General features: G+C 31.2%; 2 protein-coding genes across 3 annotated transcripts; both read left to right on the plus strand.

The window, feature by feature from the left end:
• Positions 1 to 3,840: 3,840 nt before the first annotated feature.
• LOC112597015 lies at positions 3,841 to 14,296 on the plus strand. Of its 2 annotated transcripts, XM_025342919.1 has the most exons (5): positions 3,841 to 4,215; positions 6,404 to 6,508; positions 9,099 to 9,191; positions 14,014 to 14,114; positions 14,200 to 14,296. In XM_025342919.1, exons 1-4 carry the CDS (start codon positions 3,841 to 3,843, stop codon positions 14,107 to 14,109), a joined length of 669 nt encoding a protein of 222 aa, XP_025198704.1. In that variant the 3' UTR covers positions 14,110 to 14,114; positions 14,200 to 14,296. The 2 variants fall into 2 exon arrangements, with proteins under 2 accessions (XP_025198704.1, XP_025198703.1); XM_025342918.1 differs by having other exon boundaries at positions 14,014 to 14,296.
• Positions 9,307 to 12,984, plus strand: LOC112597014 (zinc finger MYM-type protein 1-like). Its single transcript, XM_025342917.1, has 4 exons — positions 9,307 to 9,767; positions 10,045 to 10,119; positions 10,393 to 10,491; positions 10,744 to 12,984. Exons 1-4 carry the CDS (start codon positions 9,732 to 9,734, stop codon positions 12,910 to 12,912), a joined length of 2,379 nt encoding a protein of 792 aa, XP_025198702.1. The 5' UTR covers positions 9,307 to 9,731; the 3' UTR covers positions 12,913 to 12,984.
• Positions 14,297 to 15,465: the final 1,169 nt, after the last annotated feature.

Genomic DNA, 15,465 nt, shown 5'->3' on the forward strand with positions numbered 1-15,465 from the left:
GGGGGTATACAGTTGCACCCTTTACTTTTAAAATAGTACTAAATACTGAAAGTAGTTACCTATCTGTTTAATAATATAAAGTCAACATTTTCACAAAGCGTCTTGGCCTTATTTATTAATAATACATCAAATAAAAACCAATTATATATAGTTAATTATTAATTAGGTATGTTTTAGTTTTTAAATCGATTTTTTCCATTTTTATTGATGTAATAATTCCGTACATGTCATGTTTTGAAATACCTAATTGAAAGCAAGATTTTGTACATTCATGTATATATTTTTTTATATGGCGTGGTGAAATTTCGCCTACCAAAAAAAAACCTGAAATGACGCCCTGACTCATCCTCGTACAAAGACAGTGCTAAGTAGTTATATCATTATCAAGTGATGAATTAAAGACATCAATAATTGAAGATTGAACATATAATATATTAATTTCAAATTACAACTGTTAACGTCTTGTTCTTAAAGTAACTGACTATTCGTTATTAAACTCGACGACCAACTTACAAACTTAATTTTAGCTGATTAAAATTCGATATCGATATTTGACGGCAACATAAGACGGCAAAAATGTAAGTTAAATATTATTAAATTTAAATTGGTATGTCACTGTAATGCACTTGCCACTTGTTTTAATATTATTATGGAATGTAAATTTATTTTTTCGTACCTAGACTGTTAATGGAATTTTAAGTTATAATACCTAATATATAATATTAAAACAAACATTAATTTAATAATATATATATTAAAAAAAAAAAAAAATTGGTAGGTTATCCTTATAACTTCGATTATCACTCATCCGTGTGACACAATAATAACATATTACGTCCCCCAAAAAAGGAATATTGTATTATTGATATTTGTTATAACCGCGTGACTGAGTTAGACCGTCCATGATGTCGTTTGATATAAAAAAAAAGTTAAAAATTTAACACGACATGCGCCCAATGATTTGAATATTTAAAATATTGTACTCTGGTATAGCGTAATAATAACGTAAAGTTCAATAGCAAACGAATCAAAACAACATTATTTATTTATTTATTTAATACATTATAGTGCCATTATATTAAATAGGTATGGCCATCGTGGGCGTTTATAGGATTTCGCGGGAATAAAGGTCCGCTCAAACTGAAGCGGTAGCGGTGGCGGTAGCGGTGGCGGTAACTTCAGCGGTATTTATCGCTTTTTAAATACCGCTGATCTAACCAAACCGGAGAGCGAAATATTTCGCCGAAAGTTACTAGTCGACATTGTGACACCCATGCGCGTACATGTATTTTAGTAATTATTATATTTTTATTTATTAATATTAATATTTTAAAGTACAAAACAACAAATTGCTATATTTTTCATTAAAAACTTATCTAATGAAACCATTTCCTAGACGACAATCACGAAATGATAGAAAAAAGGATACTTACAATTATAGATTATGCCGGGCACGAAGAGTAGTAGAGAATGCATTTGGAATTTTAGCGAAGAAATGGAGGGTATTTGAGAGGCCAATGGAAATGCAAGAAACAACTGTAAAAAAGGTTATTATGGCAACATGTATACTACATAATTATTTGAGAGTCCAAAATTGTAATATATACGACAATGAGCTTGAAGCCGATGAAGAACCGTTTTTACTACGGAATAACATTGCAAATAATCCTAGAAGGTGTACAATTGAAGCTTTTCGAGTGCGAGAATGTTTTGTTGAGTATTTTAATGATGAATAAATAATGATTCATTTTTTTATCATAACTAATATTTATAACTATTATTATAATGACTTGTATTTTTATAGATTAATTATATTTTACTTACCGCTTTCACCGTTCATTTTAACACTTATTTCGTGATCCCAAATATAATCTTTTTTTCTCGTATCCTTGAATTCTGGAAGTGTCATATTATATATTATGGGATATTCTTTAACAATAGCTATTAACTGTTCAACTTTATTGGTCATTTTTATTAAATAATTATTTATAATATAATATTTATTTATTTATAATTATTATTATTTATTATAATTTTTATAATAAATTTTAAACAAGACAATCGTTCATACATTCAAACACCACGACGTTAGATTCAACTGCAATGATACGTACGATGAATAGATATGTGTTTGAATGTAAAGTCAAAATATATCATACAATGTAATGATAATCTTTCTATAGATATTAATATATTAATAATAAAATGTAGATAACTTATAATGATAACTATAATATAATATAACTATATAACTATATAATATATAATATAACTTATAATGTAGATAACTAGTTGGGAATTTACAACTGATTATCGTAGCGGTAAGCGAAAAATATAGTGTCTGCAGCGAAAAATAAAAATATCGTGCTCAATCTTGCGGTAATATTTTCGCCGCGGTATTAATTTCGCGATAGTGAGTGCGTTCGTATTAAAACGTATGGACATTAAATTTCGCTGCCGCTACCGCCACCGCTACCGCTTCGGTTTGAGCGGACCTTAATGCGATAAGTATACGATTTTGAAAAGATTGAAATGAAATAATATCATAAAAATGTATTATTCTGTTGTAGGCCATTTTAAGTATATTGAACACGCCCAAATAATAACATTACCCTCGTTTTCGAGTAGGCACCATTAGGTTAGGTAGGTAAAGGTAATAATCATTTTATTCGGTTGTCCGTCGTACTGCGCGGCCGGTGTGCTATGTACGCATCACAGCGCGTTATATTACTGTAATATAGCTATGTAGGTACTAATCGCCGCCTTAGACCGACCTGCGTCTGCCGACTGAATCTTTAAAAAAGTCGAATAGTTCGCGACAGCACTTAATTACCGTGATAGTCATATCATAATATTATCATACTATATATTACTCATCAAAGATATTTCAATATTTGTTCGCGTTGTCGAATTAGCCGCTGAAACGGATGAAAGTACTCGTCAAAACTTAAACTGCAAGAATACAAAACTACCTATACGACATCTGCAGATCACTGCGCAAATATCGAGAGACCAGCGTATATACCGGTCATACCGCGGTAACACGACGATTTCTCAGCTCCCGTCGCGTTTGTGGTTTGCAAAGGAGGGGAGGGTAAAAAGGATCAGATATTTTGTGATATTTCAGAGTTCGTACCTTACGCGCGCTAGCTGCAGGTCTCGCGGCGGATCACTGCGGCCGTTACGCGACGATGGCGCAGCGGCCAACGTTCGCGGCGCGCGGACGACACGGCGACGCGCTGCAGGACGTGTGGGCCGCGTCGGTGTACTGGACGGGCAAGGCGGCCGGGGTGCTGGTGTTGGCCGAGGAGACGGCCGCGGACCGCCCGCGACGCCGATTCACGGCGGCCGTCCGATGGCGGTTGGCCGGCACGCTCGCCTGGAACGCGGTCTGCCTGGCGTCCGTGGCCCATCGGGTCGTCGCGGAAACGTGGCCGGTCACGGTGCGGGCCGTCGCGCACCTGCCGCAGGCCTCGTGCTACGACACCGTGTGCGGCGGCGTGTGGTGCGTGTACGCGTGCGTGTACTACGCGGTGGCCTGGCTGGACAGGGCGTCGGAGGTTTGCGCGCTGGCGGCGGCCGTCGCGTGGCGGCGGCGGTCCACGGCGGAGTGCTTGAACGCGACCGCGGCCGGACGCTCGGACGGCGGCGACGGCGACTGCGGTGCCGCGACGGCCGCGATCAGGTGCGCGGTGCCGTGGCACGCGTACCTGATCCCGGTGTTTCCGGTCGCGCAGTTCGCGATGGCCGCTTTTTTTTTTTTTTTTTTTTTTTTTTTTTTTTTTTTTTTTTTTTTTTCCCGGCGCCGCGGCCGCCCTGCTGGCCGTGGCCAACAGCAGCATGCGGTCCGTCAACCGCGGCGTAACTGGCCTGATGCCCGCGGTCGGGCCGCGGCGTCCCGTCCGACCGTCATCCGGCGATGACGCCGACCGTACGGCCCCGCGAAGTGACGTCATCGCGCAGCTGGCCCGCAGACACTGGCGGATCACCGGGCTGGCGACGGACGGCGTGTGCGGCGCTTACGGCGTGGACCTCATGGCGGCCGTCCTGCTGGCCGCCGTCCGCGTCACGTACGTGGCCATATCGGTGTTCCACCGGCTGACCGATGACACGGAAGCGAGGACCAACATGTCGCCGGCTGTCGTCGTCCAATTGGTCGTGTGGTTCGGACAGTTCACCTATTTGGCGTACACGTGCGACGAGCTCACCGCTCAAGTACCTATATACCTACGTATTACATTATACCTATAATAAGAAAATATACAATCTATGTCTTAGATGCATAGGCGGAAATTTGGTGAAATTACTGGGGGGGGGGGGCTGAGTATTATATTTCTCATTGCACCTATATAGGCACCAATGTACTTAAGTCACTCGCAATTATTTATTTCAACAAAACAATTTAAAAGTTTGACATACTAAACAATTTAACCATAATACGCAGTACAAAAACAATAATGTGCCTTACCTTGGACATTTTATTCTCAACAGAAATTTTATCATTAAGTTATTAAATTAATCGAATTATAACCAATTTAATATTGGATGTTAAAACAAAGAAGTCAAGTATATAACATAATAAGTGTATCTAATATATTGATTTCAATACAATATATCGATTTTTATTCGAAAAAGCATTAACTATATCATTATTATTAATCTTTTTTGCTAAATCTTTTTCAATGTTTAAAATAGAAAGATCATTGAATCTATTTTCAACCATTGTAGATCGCATCCAAGTTTTTATTCGGCGCATTGCAGAAAAAGAACGTTCACAGGTGGCTGAACTTATTGGTAAAGTTAAAGTCACCTGTAGAAGTTTATATATATTTGGGTAGACATTCTTGACAATAAATGTTTTTAAATCCTCTAAGGAGATATCATCTTTTCCAGTTGTTAATGTTAAGTAGTTTTTTACAACAGTAATTTCAAAACAGAGTATTATTACGTATTATTAATAATAGTATATTACGAAGTATAAATTATCATGATCGTTCCATGTTATGACAAGTTTGTAAAATTTAATTTTTGTCATAGAATATTTTTTGTACAATTTATTTTGTGATTCATATATTAAAAATAAATTTTTCAATTAGAATAATTATTGTATATTTAGTCACATTAAAATTGTGGTGGCCAGGGGGGGGCTAAGACCTGTACTTTAAACTTCTGGGGGGGGCTTAGTCCCCTCTAGCCCCCCCCCCCCCGATTTCCGCCTATGCTTAGATGTAATAAGTATAGGTATATTATGTGCGATAAGGAATAGATAAACAAATAAGGTGATGTACATAAATTTGAGGAAAGAAGCCACCCACTGATGACACTTTCGACTTGGTTTAGTCGTATGCGATTTAGTTATATATTAGTATTTATATCATAAATTATATATTTAGTTATATACCTATATTATTTAATACGCGCGCATTATATGTATTATAATTGTATCATAACGCGTCAAATTATATTTTAATATTTGCCTTCTGCGCATAGTACCTATACCTACCTTGGCGTCGGTTTCCAATTTACTATGATATATTGATATACTGTCTTGTAAATACTGCAGTTGGTCGACAAAAAAACCTCGAGACGTGAAGTCCACCGCGATTAAAATACAAACATATGGGCCTCCTCGCTGTTCTTGCTTGCTTCACTTCCTGCATCCCAAGACTCCCCTCCGTTTGATTTAATATATCTATAATTTAAAATGTTAAATAGGTACGAAAAATGAAAAACGTTTAAATAATATACGGTGATGAACGAGTAAAAATAAGTATAGGTAGCGAGCAAGGCTGGGCAATGAGGTTTTGATGCGATGTCTTTTTTTCTAATATTTCAAACACTTAAAATGGAAAACAATAATAATAATAATAATATGATCTTGATTATTTTTCATGAAATCCAACTGTTAAATGACGCATTTTTTAAACGTTTAGAACGCTTATCGCAATTTATTTTCGAAGCCAATGTGAACCATTGTGTGTACAAAACGTATTTCGAGTATTATTGTAAAAACCAGAATATCAATAGAAATACATAGATAGTCATAGTGTCATAATGGCTATATAGTTATGTTTTCGTATAAATAGGTAATACTTGAATGCTTCATGTTTTCTTAGTCCATCCGTGTAACAAAGTATATTGATATTTATAATACACGTTTAAAGTAAATAGCCATTTAAAGGTATAAATTAATGAAGAGTCTATAATATTTGTGATTGCATAATATTATAATATAGGTACCTATTAATTATTACCTATGCAGATATTTAGTAAGAGAATAATTAATAAATATGCATTTTGTGTAGAATTGATATATGATCACCTAATGTTCTATAAAAATAAAATAAAATAATTAATTATGTGTTCAAAATTATTTATTTGTTTTTTTTTTTTTATTGAATAGTCAAATGAAATGTTCGATAATTTGAATACACTGTTATTGGATATTTTCAAAGAAAGTCGACTCTCTGGAGAACCATACAAAAGTAAAATGCAAGAAATTGAAACGGTGAGTATAGATATAATAAGATAAATGAAATATAATGTATATACAGTGGCGTATTTTCAATTTTCTTGTGGGGGGGGGGTCTTAATATTAAATACAGGTTTATAACATTATAATAAAATACATACGAGTTATGATTTAATAATGATATTATTTATATTATATTATATTTCACTATTATTATGAAAATAAATGTCAATTAATAGTTTTAATAGTTTTCATAGTAAAAAAGGTAAACGTCTTTTTTTTTCGCTAGTTCTTCAATAACTTCCTCAATAACCTAACTAAAATCTGTTTTATTTTGTATATCATCAACTTTTTCTTGTATAGGTAAAACATTTATAGTAGATTTGAAAAAAGACTGAATATTGGGTTGCTTTTTAGAAGTCATAATTGTGATCTGTTTAGAATAATATCATATAAAATATATTAATATAAGTATTAGTATTATGTATACCTAATGTATTTTTATTTTACACTTTACATTAAACAATACTGTTTGTAAATTAAATCAATTAAAAATTAGAAATTAATAGTTACCTTACGTCCTTATTTTCTTGTTAAGTGTTCGTCGTTCGTATATTCGAAAAACGTGATTATATTATGTCGATGCCGTCAATAACAAATTGCAAATGCCAAATATTTGAAATATTATTAATACCAAACAATCGCAGACTGTCTACTATAGTTTATAAATTATAATAGACAGCATACTAATATAATTATATATAGGTATATTACGTCGTTATCGTCGTCGGATGGTGACGACGCGATAAAAAAATAACCAAAAGTTATTTTTAAGAATATTGTAATACAAACATTAAAAACACATAATATAAATTAATATTATTTTTTCTCGTTACCACGTAGCAAGCAATAGCAAGCTATTTATGATTTTTTTAATTATTTTTTTTCTGGGGGGAGTCGAGACCCGGGAACCCCCCCCCCCCGTAAATACGCCACTGTGTATATGTCACGGGTAATGTTAACATTCGGATAATGTCGACATTATCCGGCTAATGTCGACATTAGCCATATGTTAACATTACCCGCCATGAATATTATTAAATGCCGGCTAATGTTAACATTAACCGGTTAATATGACATTAGCCAAGGACTTATGGATAATGTCTTAACAACTATAAAATTGCATCATGCATGATAGGAAATCATTTTAAATTATTAGCAATATTAAATATATTTTAGATACAATTAACTATATGCAAAAAAAAAAAAAGATACAATAATTACTAATTACCATAAAATACATAATACGAGTATAATTTAAATGAGCTTATTTTTCATTTTTAATAACCTAATCTACTAATAATACAATATTAAATTTTATTTTATATTTTAAGATTTTTTTTTAAATAGTATTTAAGAATAGAATGAATGTGTTATTATTTATTATTACACTTAACACTGTACTGGAAACTGTCACGCGTGAAAACTGAAACAGACTAACAACAGATCGAAGCGCGACGTCTCATAGGTATAAAAATAGGGATTAAGATAAATATTAAGTTCATATATATTGTTTATTTTATCGGTAAGATAACTGACTAACTCAGTTATAAGTTAAGATAAGATAAGCTGGGGTCAGTGGTCACGTTAAATTAATATACCAAGCAGTGATGAAACTTAAATAAATTAAATAGTACATAACTTTTAACATTATCCAAAATTGACTGGCTAAGGTTAACATTATCCGGATAATGTTGATATTTCAAGTTTATAAACGAAAAATTACACATTAGCCAACATGGATGGCTAATGTCGACATTAGCCGGATAATGTCGACATTATCCGAATGTTAACATTACCCGTAACATATATAACCTATATTAGGTTATAGTCAGGCAGTCAGCTATAGCTATAATCCATAATATTCCCTTAATTTGTTCAAAATCTATAAATCCACGGTATGTACCTAGGTGACTAGGTACTTAATACAAATTCTGATTATTTAAAAAAACATTAAACGTTTAATCACGAATCCATGAGTTTATGACAATTGAATATTTTTGTTGTGGCATATTATCTAATATATAAATGTATACCTATACTATATGTACACATTACGTATTTATGTATTATACCTATTATATTGTAATATACTAATATATATATATACATATTATATATTATAGGTATATATAACCTAACCTATATATATAGGTATATATATTATATATTCATACTATTTGGTCATAACTCGTACAGTTTATTAACACTAAAAACGTATTGATGTCGAGAAAACAAATTTTTAAAATTATTTTTATTACAACTTCATATTTTTATAGCCATGCTATAATAAAAAAAATATAAAATCGGAATTTTCGCATAAATATCAGTTTCTGACTAAATAAAAGATTTTGTTATTTTGATGTATAATTCAAAATTATTTAAGTTCTGTAAAGATTTCAACTTTTCACAAAATATATATATCAACATTTTTTAGACACGATAGGTGTAATTATGAAAATTCTATTTTTTAATACAGTAATGACATATTTAACTCATATTATAAAATCATATTTCTGATTTCTGCTATACCAATAATACACTAACTTAAATCTTCTGTTAACAGGTGCAGGAGTTTATGCGTCAAGTAATAGCACGCAAAGTCATCGTACACGCGTGTGGTGGTCTAATAACGTTAAATCTATCTCTCATAACCACGGTATAACTTAATAATGATCTAATATAATAAATTATTATTAATAATATACATAATATAGATTATAGACGACTATCATACTGGGTAATAGGTACTTACGGTACTTTCTTTGCAGTGGCGTAAACTGGGGGTCGCACGGGGTCGCACTTGCAACCCCTGAAAATATCATAGGGTCGCAAGAGTATCTTTTTGCGACTCCAAAAAATTACGATTTCAATTATCAAAAAATTGAAATATCAATATAATAATAAACTAACTAATTTATATTTTGAGAACCAATGTTTAACGTTGTCTTGAAGCACTGGAATTATTATTATACTATATCCTTTCCACATTTATTTATAGTTTTGTTATTAATAATTTTCTATTATTATACCAATATGTATATTTATTGTGATCGGCCGACTCGAGTCTCAATGGTAGCTGATAATGAAAACGTGTTTCATAGTTTAAAATTACTATTTGTTTGTTTTATTCATGAATTTAATTTTTACACTTGTTATTTCTTATTCGTGATCGACTTAAAATTAAGTACTTACTACAATGGACAAATTTCTTATAAAAGTATCGAAGTCAAAAGTAAGTGTCTATTTTTACTTTAAATTCATATAATTGTTTAGTCTTTAGTACACATATTTAGTATACATTAAGTTAAGAGTAGCCATTAAAATATATTACTGATTTATATTATATTAAAACTACAATTTTGATGAATAAAACAGTTTATTTTTGATCTGTAATTTAATTTTTATATTAATTATTAAGGTAATATTATATTATTGGGAAAATTAAATTTATTTTGCTATATATTTTTTTATTATTTTGATTCTAATAAATTGTTGTACCTGCTTATTAGAAAAATACTAATGCTGAGAAAAATGTTAACTTACCTGAAGAAAACCACCTTTCCCCAGAAAAAAGATCAAAAATGGTAAATACAGTTAATACTTAATTTCATATCATATCTTTAGTATTCATTTACAATTTATTAAAATTAAATTTATATTAATTTAATATCATTTAATATTTAAGGATATTTTGGTTAACAGTAAACACTTTACCTTAATAAATTTAAAGTGAAAATTCTGTAACTAGTTACCTACGTTAAATAAATAATAGTAAATGTATTGGTTATTTTGTGTAGTATAAAAGTGATAAATATGTATATAAATCATGTTTGTATTAATTTCATTGATCATTTTAGGATATTCTACCAAATACCAAGGACATAAATCAAATTCAGAATGCTATATCTAGCCATGTAGGTACATCAAAGTCAGATCAAACTACAAATACACTATTGGTAAATATAAAATATTGCATTCAATTTTAATCTTTAAACCAATGATAAAAGTTTTGAATTTTAAATAGTATGTACATGCAATCACAAAACATAAAACAAGTATTGAAATAATTATAATTTCAATTTGTAGAATTTTAAATGTTGTACAAAATAGTCAATATTCACTCATTTTTATACTCTTTAATAAATTGAATAATTGTATATGGTATTTGTTAAAATTTATTTTAATTTCAAGTATATATATTTATCTAGATAAGTGACAATCTTAATCGAGATCCTGGTCATAAGAATACAAATGCTTTAATTTTATTTTCAAGTGGGTTTGGACCGTATCAACCAAATAACATTATATTTCCACAGCATTTAGGAAGAAAATTTCGAACAGAGTGGTATACTTCTTTTCCTTGGATAGAATATAGTCCTAGCAGTAACTCTGCATATTGTTTTTACTGTCGTGTTTTTCCATCTAAAACATCAGATCCAACTTTTGTTAGTGTTGGATTCAAGCAATGGTCAAAAGCTAGTTTCAAGTCTTTTCCTCAGCATGAAAAATCATTTGGACACAAAGAAGCTAGTGCCAAATTAGCTGGTTATAAAAATTCTAAGAAATCTGGGAGTATAATTAGCAAAATTAATACACACCATCAGCAGATAGTAGCTGATAATCGAGCCTATTTAAAATGTATTTTAGACAGTTTACTTTTTTGTGCTCGTCAAGGAATAGCTATCAGAGGTCATAGAGAAGACGAAGACTCTTCAAACAAAGGAAACTTTCTAGAACTATTAACACTTCGTGCTAAAGATAATGATATTATTCAACGATATTTTATTGAAAAAGAAAAGACATTTCGTTATGTCAGTGGTGATTACACCAATACATTTCTTGAGTATTTAGCTAATATTGTTATTGAAAATATAATTGATAATGTAATAGCTGCGGGTATTTTCAGTATAATAGTTGACGAAACTCAAGATTTGTCTCGACATGAACAAGTCGCAATTATTATAAGATACGCAACAAAAGATTTATCTCCAGCAGAAGTTTTTCTTGGTTTTTATAAAACAGAAAATACAGATGGAGAAACACTTTCAATGTTAATAAAATCAACTCTTGTATCTCATGGTTTAAAAATAGAAAACTTGAGAGGGCAGTGTTACGACGGTGCAGCGTCAATGAGAGGGTCGTATAAAGGGGTACAAGCAAGAATTAAAGAAGAAAATCATTTAGCAATGTACATTCACTGTAATGCACATATTTTAAATTTATGCCTTATAGATTTGGCTAAACAAGTATCTTATGTAAGAAATGTATTTGGAACATTAAATACATTACATAATTTTATTGGTGCATCATCCAAGAGGCATGCAATTTTTGAAAAAATGTATTCAGTTTTAAATATAAGTACATGTGAAGGACCTAAAACTTTAAAAAGTCTCAGTGATACTAGGTGGAGTTGCCGACTAGATGCCCTCAAGGCGGTTTTATTCAATTTTCAAACTGTGGTTAGTACATTAGAAGATATTTCGGAAAATGATGCTGTTTATGGATCTGATGCTAATGCATTACTAAAGTCAATAAATACTTTTGAATTTTTATTTTGTATATACTTTCTTAAAAAGATACTGTTGTTAACTAATATTTTATCAAAGTATTTACAATCAAGTTCAATAATTTATAGTAATGTACAGTCAATGGCAAAAGAAACAATACAAGAATTATGCAATATGCGGTGTGAAGAAAGTTTTAATAACACTTGGAATGAAGTAGACATTTTAAGAAAACAATATAATGTTTCTTCTCCTATACTTCCCAGAAAGCAAAAAATACCAGCTAAACTTGGCGGTGGATTGAAGGAGGTTGAAAATACTACCATAAATAAACATTATAAAATAAATATATATTTTGCTGTTCTGGATAATATTATAAATGACATGAGTGAAAGGTTTGAAGAAAATAATTTATATATTTTAAACTGTATGCAAGACATACTCTTAAATGATACTCCAAATAATAATTCTTTTAAAGAAATAAATAAAATGTATGGTTTTGATGAGGATAATCTTAAAGCAGAAACAAAAATTTTAAATAGGATGTATAAAGCTGTACATAATCAAAGTAATGTGCAATCAAAAATCAATTTCATTGCATCAGAAAATTATAAAGCTGGATTTCCAACATTAACAAGTTTGATACAATTATTTATTACTATACCAACTAACTCCGCATCATGCGAAAGAAGTTTTTCTTGTTTACGTAGGTTAAAAACATATTTAAGAACCACAATGGGACAATCAAGATTAAACAGTCTTGGAATCTTGCAAATTGAACGTGAAAGATCATCTCTTATAGATAAAGATTTAGTAATAGAAAAATTCAGTGCTGCCGCAGAATGTAGAGGCCGCCGATTACTACTGCAGTAAATGATATTATTCCCTCAGTAAAAAACCAACTAATATTTTAAATCTACCTATAATGTATATATATATATTATATTGTATTAGGTATTATATTACACAAAAAATATAAATGGCAGCTGTTATTAAAATATAAATTTTATAAAATAAAAAAATTGTTTTTTTTTAATGTACTCATATATTGTTTAAGAAAATTATAAATATTTTATTGACAGTAAGTAATTATATACCCTATTTATAGCGTATATTCATAATACTAATTGCCAATAGATACAATATGTGTTTAAGGTTAAAATAGTTTTGTTGAATTTATGTACTTGTAATGTTAAATCTAGAATAAAATAAAATATTTTAGGGGGGTGTGGGGGGCAAAGCCCCCCACAAGTCTGTCTAACCTAGAAACTGATTGCAACCCTAACAATTTAGCCCAATTTACGCCACTGTTTCTTTGAAAGAACGCAACTCGCTTACGCATAAAAATGACCGAGTTTCGCGCGGTCTCAGGCCAAAGTCACTCATCGTGTATACCGACGTGTGAAATGTGTATATTTTTTAAGAAATATGATTTTTTTTTTTTTATACCTGAAACAAAAGTCTTTGTGGAAATATATCGATTTTTACTGGCCGTACAAAAAAAATTTGAAACAACAACTTCAGAGGAGAAAATTACTAGAAATAATTATTGTATCTTTAAATACCTACTAGTACATGTTTTTGGGCTGATTATGACTTCTTTTTTCATCGCCAATTTCTCATGAGACCACACGCACTGTTATTACCTATGTCCTGTATTATTTTTTAATACAATTTTCGTAAGATCATCCTTAGAAATCACGATGCAGATTATCTGTAAATGTGTAATAATATGAAAAATAATTTCTACACTGAACATGTAACGATACTCGTACGGAACAAACACAGGGAAATACAATGGGCATTTGTTACATATGTGAGACATGTGGCGTAGGCACGTGCAGATGCAGCTAGCAGATAAACGACAGCGTATACTGTCACTATATATGTATATATTAATAGAATAAAATATTAATTTAATTGCCTACATGTCATAGTAAAATTCATTTTTTTTCTTTTTGATTATTGTTATAGATCATTGGAGTCACATTAACATATTTTATTGTTTTATTGCAATTTGAATCATTACACAGTAGTACCGCGCTTAATGGTACACACGTGATTCAATGAGAAACGTAAGTTGTCCAAAAATCCATTTGATAAATTACACGGTACTTTACATTTATCTAACATTTAAATTCAAAATAATTAACTTGACAGTTGGCTAGTAAGATTAAAATATATCACATTTCATCATCGACACTGAGCAAAAAGATTCAGAAAAAGCATTGGCTAGCTAAACCTAATTAATAATGTGTTTGGGATATTGATTATATATTTATATATAAACATAATATATGATATTATTATATATTTATTGATATTATGCAATTCTTTCAAATTTCTTAAAAATAATGTACTTGTCATTTCCGACTTTTTATCTAATCTTCCAGTAGATAATCAATAGTTTTATATTGTAACTTAGTTGCTAAGTTTTAACGTATGTCTCTTCGATAATGCATATAGCAAACACAATTAAGTACGTTAAATGTTAATTTAAAATTTTAATACACTACTGCTGGTTTTCATGAAAAATTGATTAGGGAACTGAAATTGCCATTGAATTTGAAAATCACTGACACGCTAACATGTAATATCACCATGAATTCCCGAACTGGGCAAGGTTCTTTAAACGTGTTAACTCATCACAATATACAATAAAAATTGGAAACGTTTGGTCATATACTGAAAGATTTGAGAGGAAATGGAAAGCTTTTTAGTGAAGTACTGATTTTATTTTCTGATGTTTTTCAACAAATCCTGTCAGTTATTTCACGTTCAATACCTGACGATAAACTTAATGTACTATGTAGTTCTCAAATGGTCAGTTCTATGGTGACATGTAAAGAATTTTACTTTGAAAACCAATATGCATGTTGAATTACAAAATGATGCATCCGCCGAATGTTTCGTAAAACAATTACTGGATATTGTGAATGTGAAGATGTACACAATAGACAGATCTACACAATGTATCACGTTACTAACAAATTTTTATTAGTTTAATTCATGCGGTTTTCTCAAATATCTCGTAGTATTACAAAAATCATCCATAGTTCAGTGCACGTGCTATATTAGTAATAGCTACAAACAACGATGTTAATGCTATCAATTTTAGCATCCAAAACGGAATACTTTGCAAAACGACAACGTATACGTCAGTTGATACTGTGATGAATCAAAGCAAAGTTGTCATTTACCACCAGATATTTTAACATTAAAATTCTTCTCTGAAGTATCAATCCACCTTCAACAGCTTTGCCACAATACAAGACATTCTGTGAAAAAAAATGAAGGACGATGTCATTGAAGCTACAATTATGAATCAAAACTTCGACAGGCAAGATGTACTACTGTTGTCACGTATTTCAATAATCCCAAAAGATATATCATATGAATTCAAACTTTGCCATTGCGACTAGCTTT

The sequence above is a fragment of the Melanaphis sacchari genome, unplaced genomic scaffold, assembly GCF_002803265.2.
Source record: "Melanaphis sacchari strain LSU unplaced genomic scaffold, SCAv2.0 Contig36_pilon_pilon, whole genome shotgun sequence".
Lineage (NCBI taxonomy): Eukaryota > Metazoa > Arthropoda > Insecta > Hemiptera > Aphididae > Melanaphis > Melanaphis sacchari.

Excerpts from the sequence above, each read along its gene's own strand:
- LOC112597015 (XM_025342918.1), top strand. The coding sequence starts at position 3,841 with ATGCGGTCCGTCAACCGCGGCGTAACTGGCCTGATGCCCGCGGTCGGG. Across the intron at positions 6,509-9,098 it reads AAATGCAAGAAATTGAAACG|GTGCAGGAGTTTATGCGTCA; the intron begins GTGAGTATAGAT and ends TTCTGTTAACAG. Across the intron at positions 9,192-14,013 it reads ATCTATCTCTCATAACCACG|ATCATTGGAGTCACATTAAC; the intron begins GTATAACTTAAT and ends TTATTGTTATAG.
- LOC112597014 (XM_025342917.1), top strand. The coding sequence starts at position 9,732 with ATGGACAAATTTCTTATAAAAGTATCGAAGTCAAAA. Across the intron at positions 9,768-10,044 it reads TAAAAGTATCGAAGTCAAAA|AAAAATACTAATGCTGAGAA; the intron begins GTAAGTGTCTAT and ends CCTGCTTATTAG. Across the intron at positions 10,120-10,392 it reads CAGAAAAAAGATCAAAAATG|GATATTCTACCAAATACCAA; the intron begins GTAAATACAGTT and ends TGATCATTTTAG.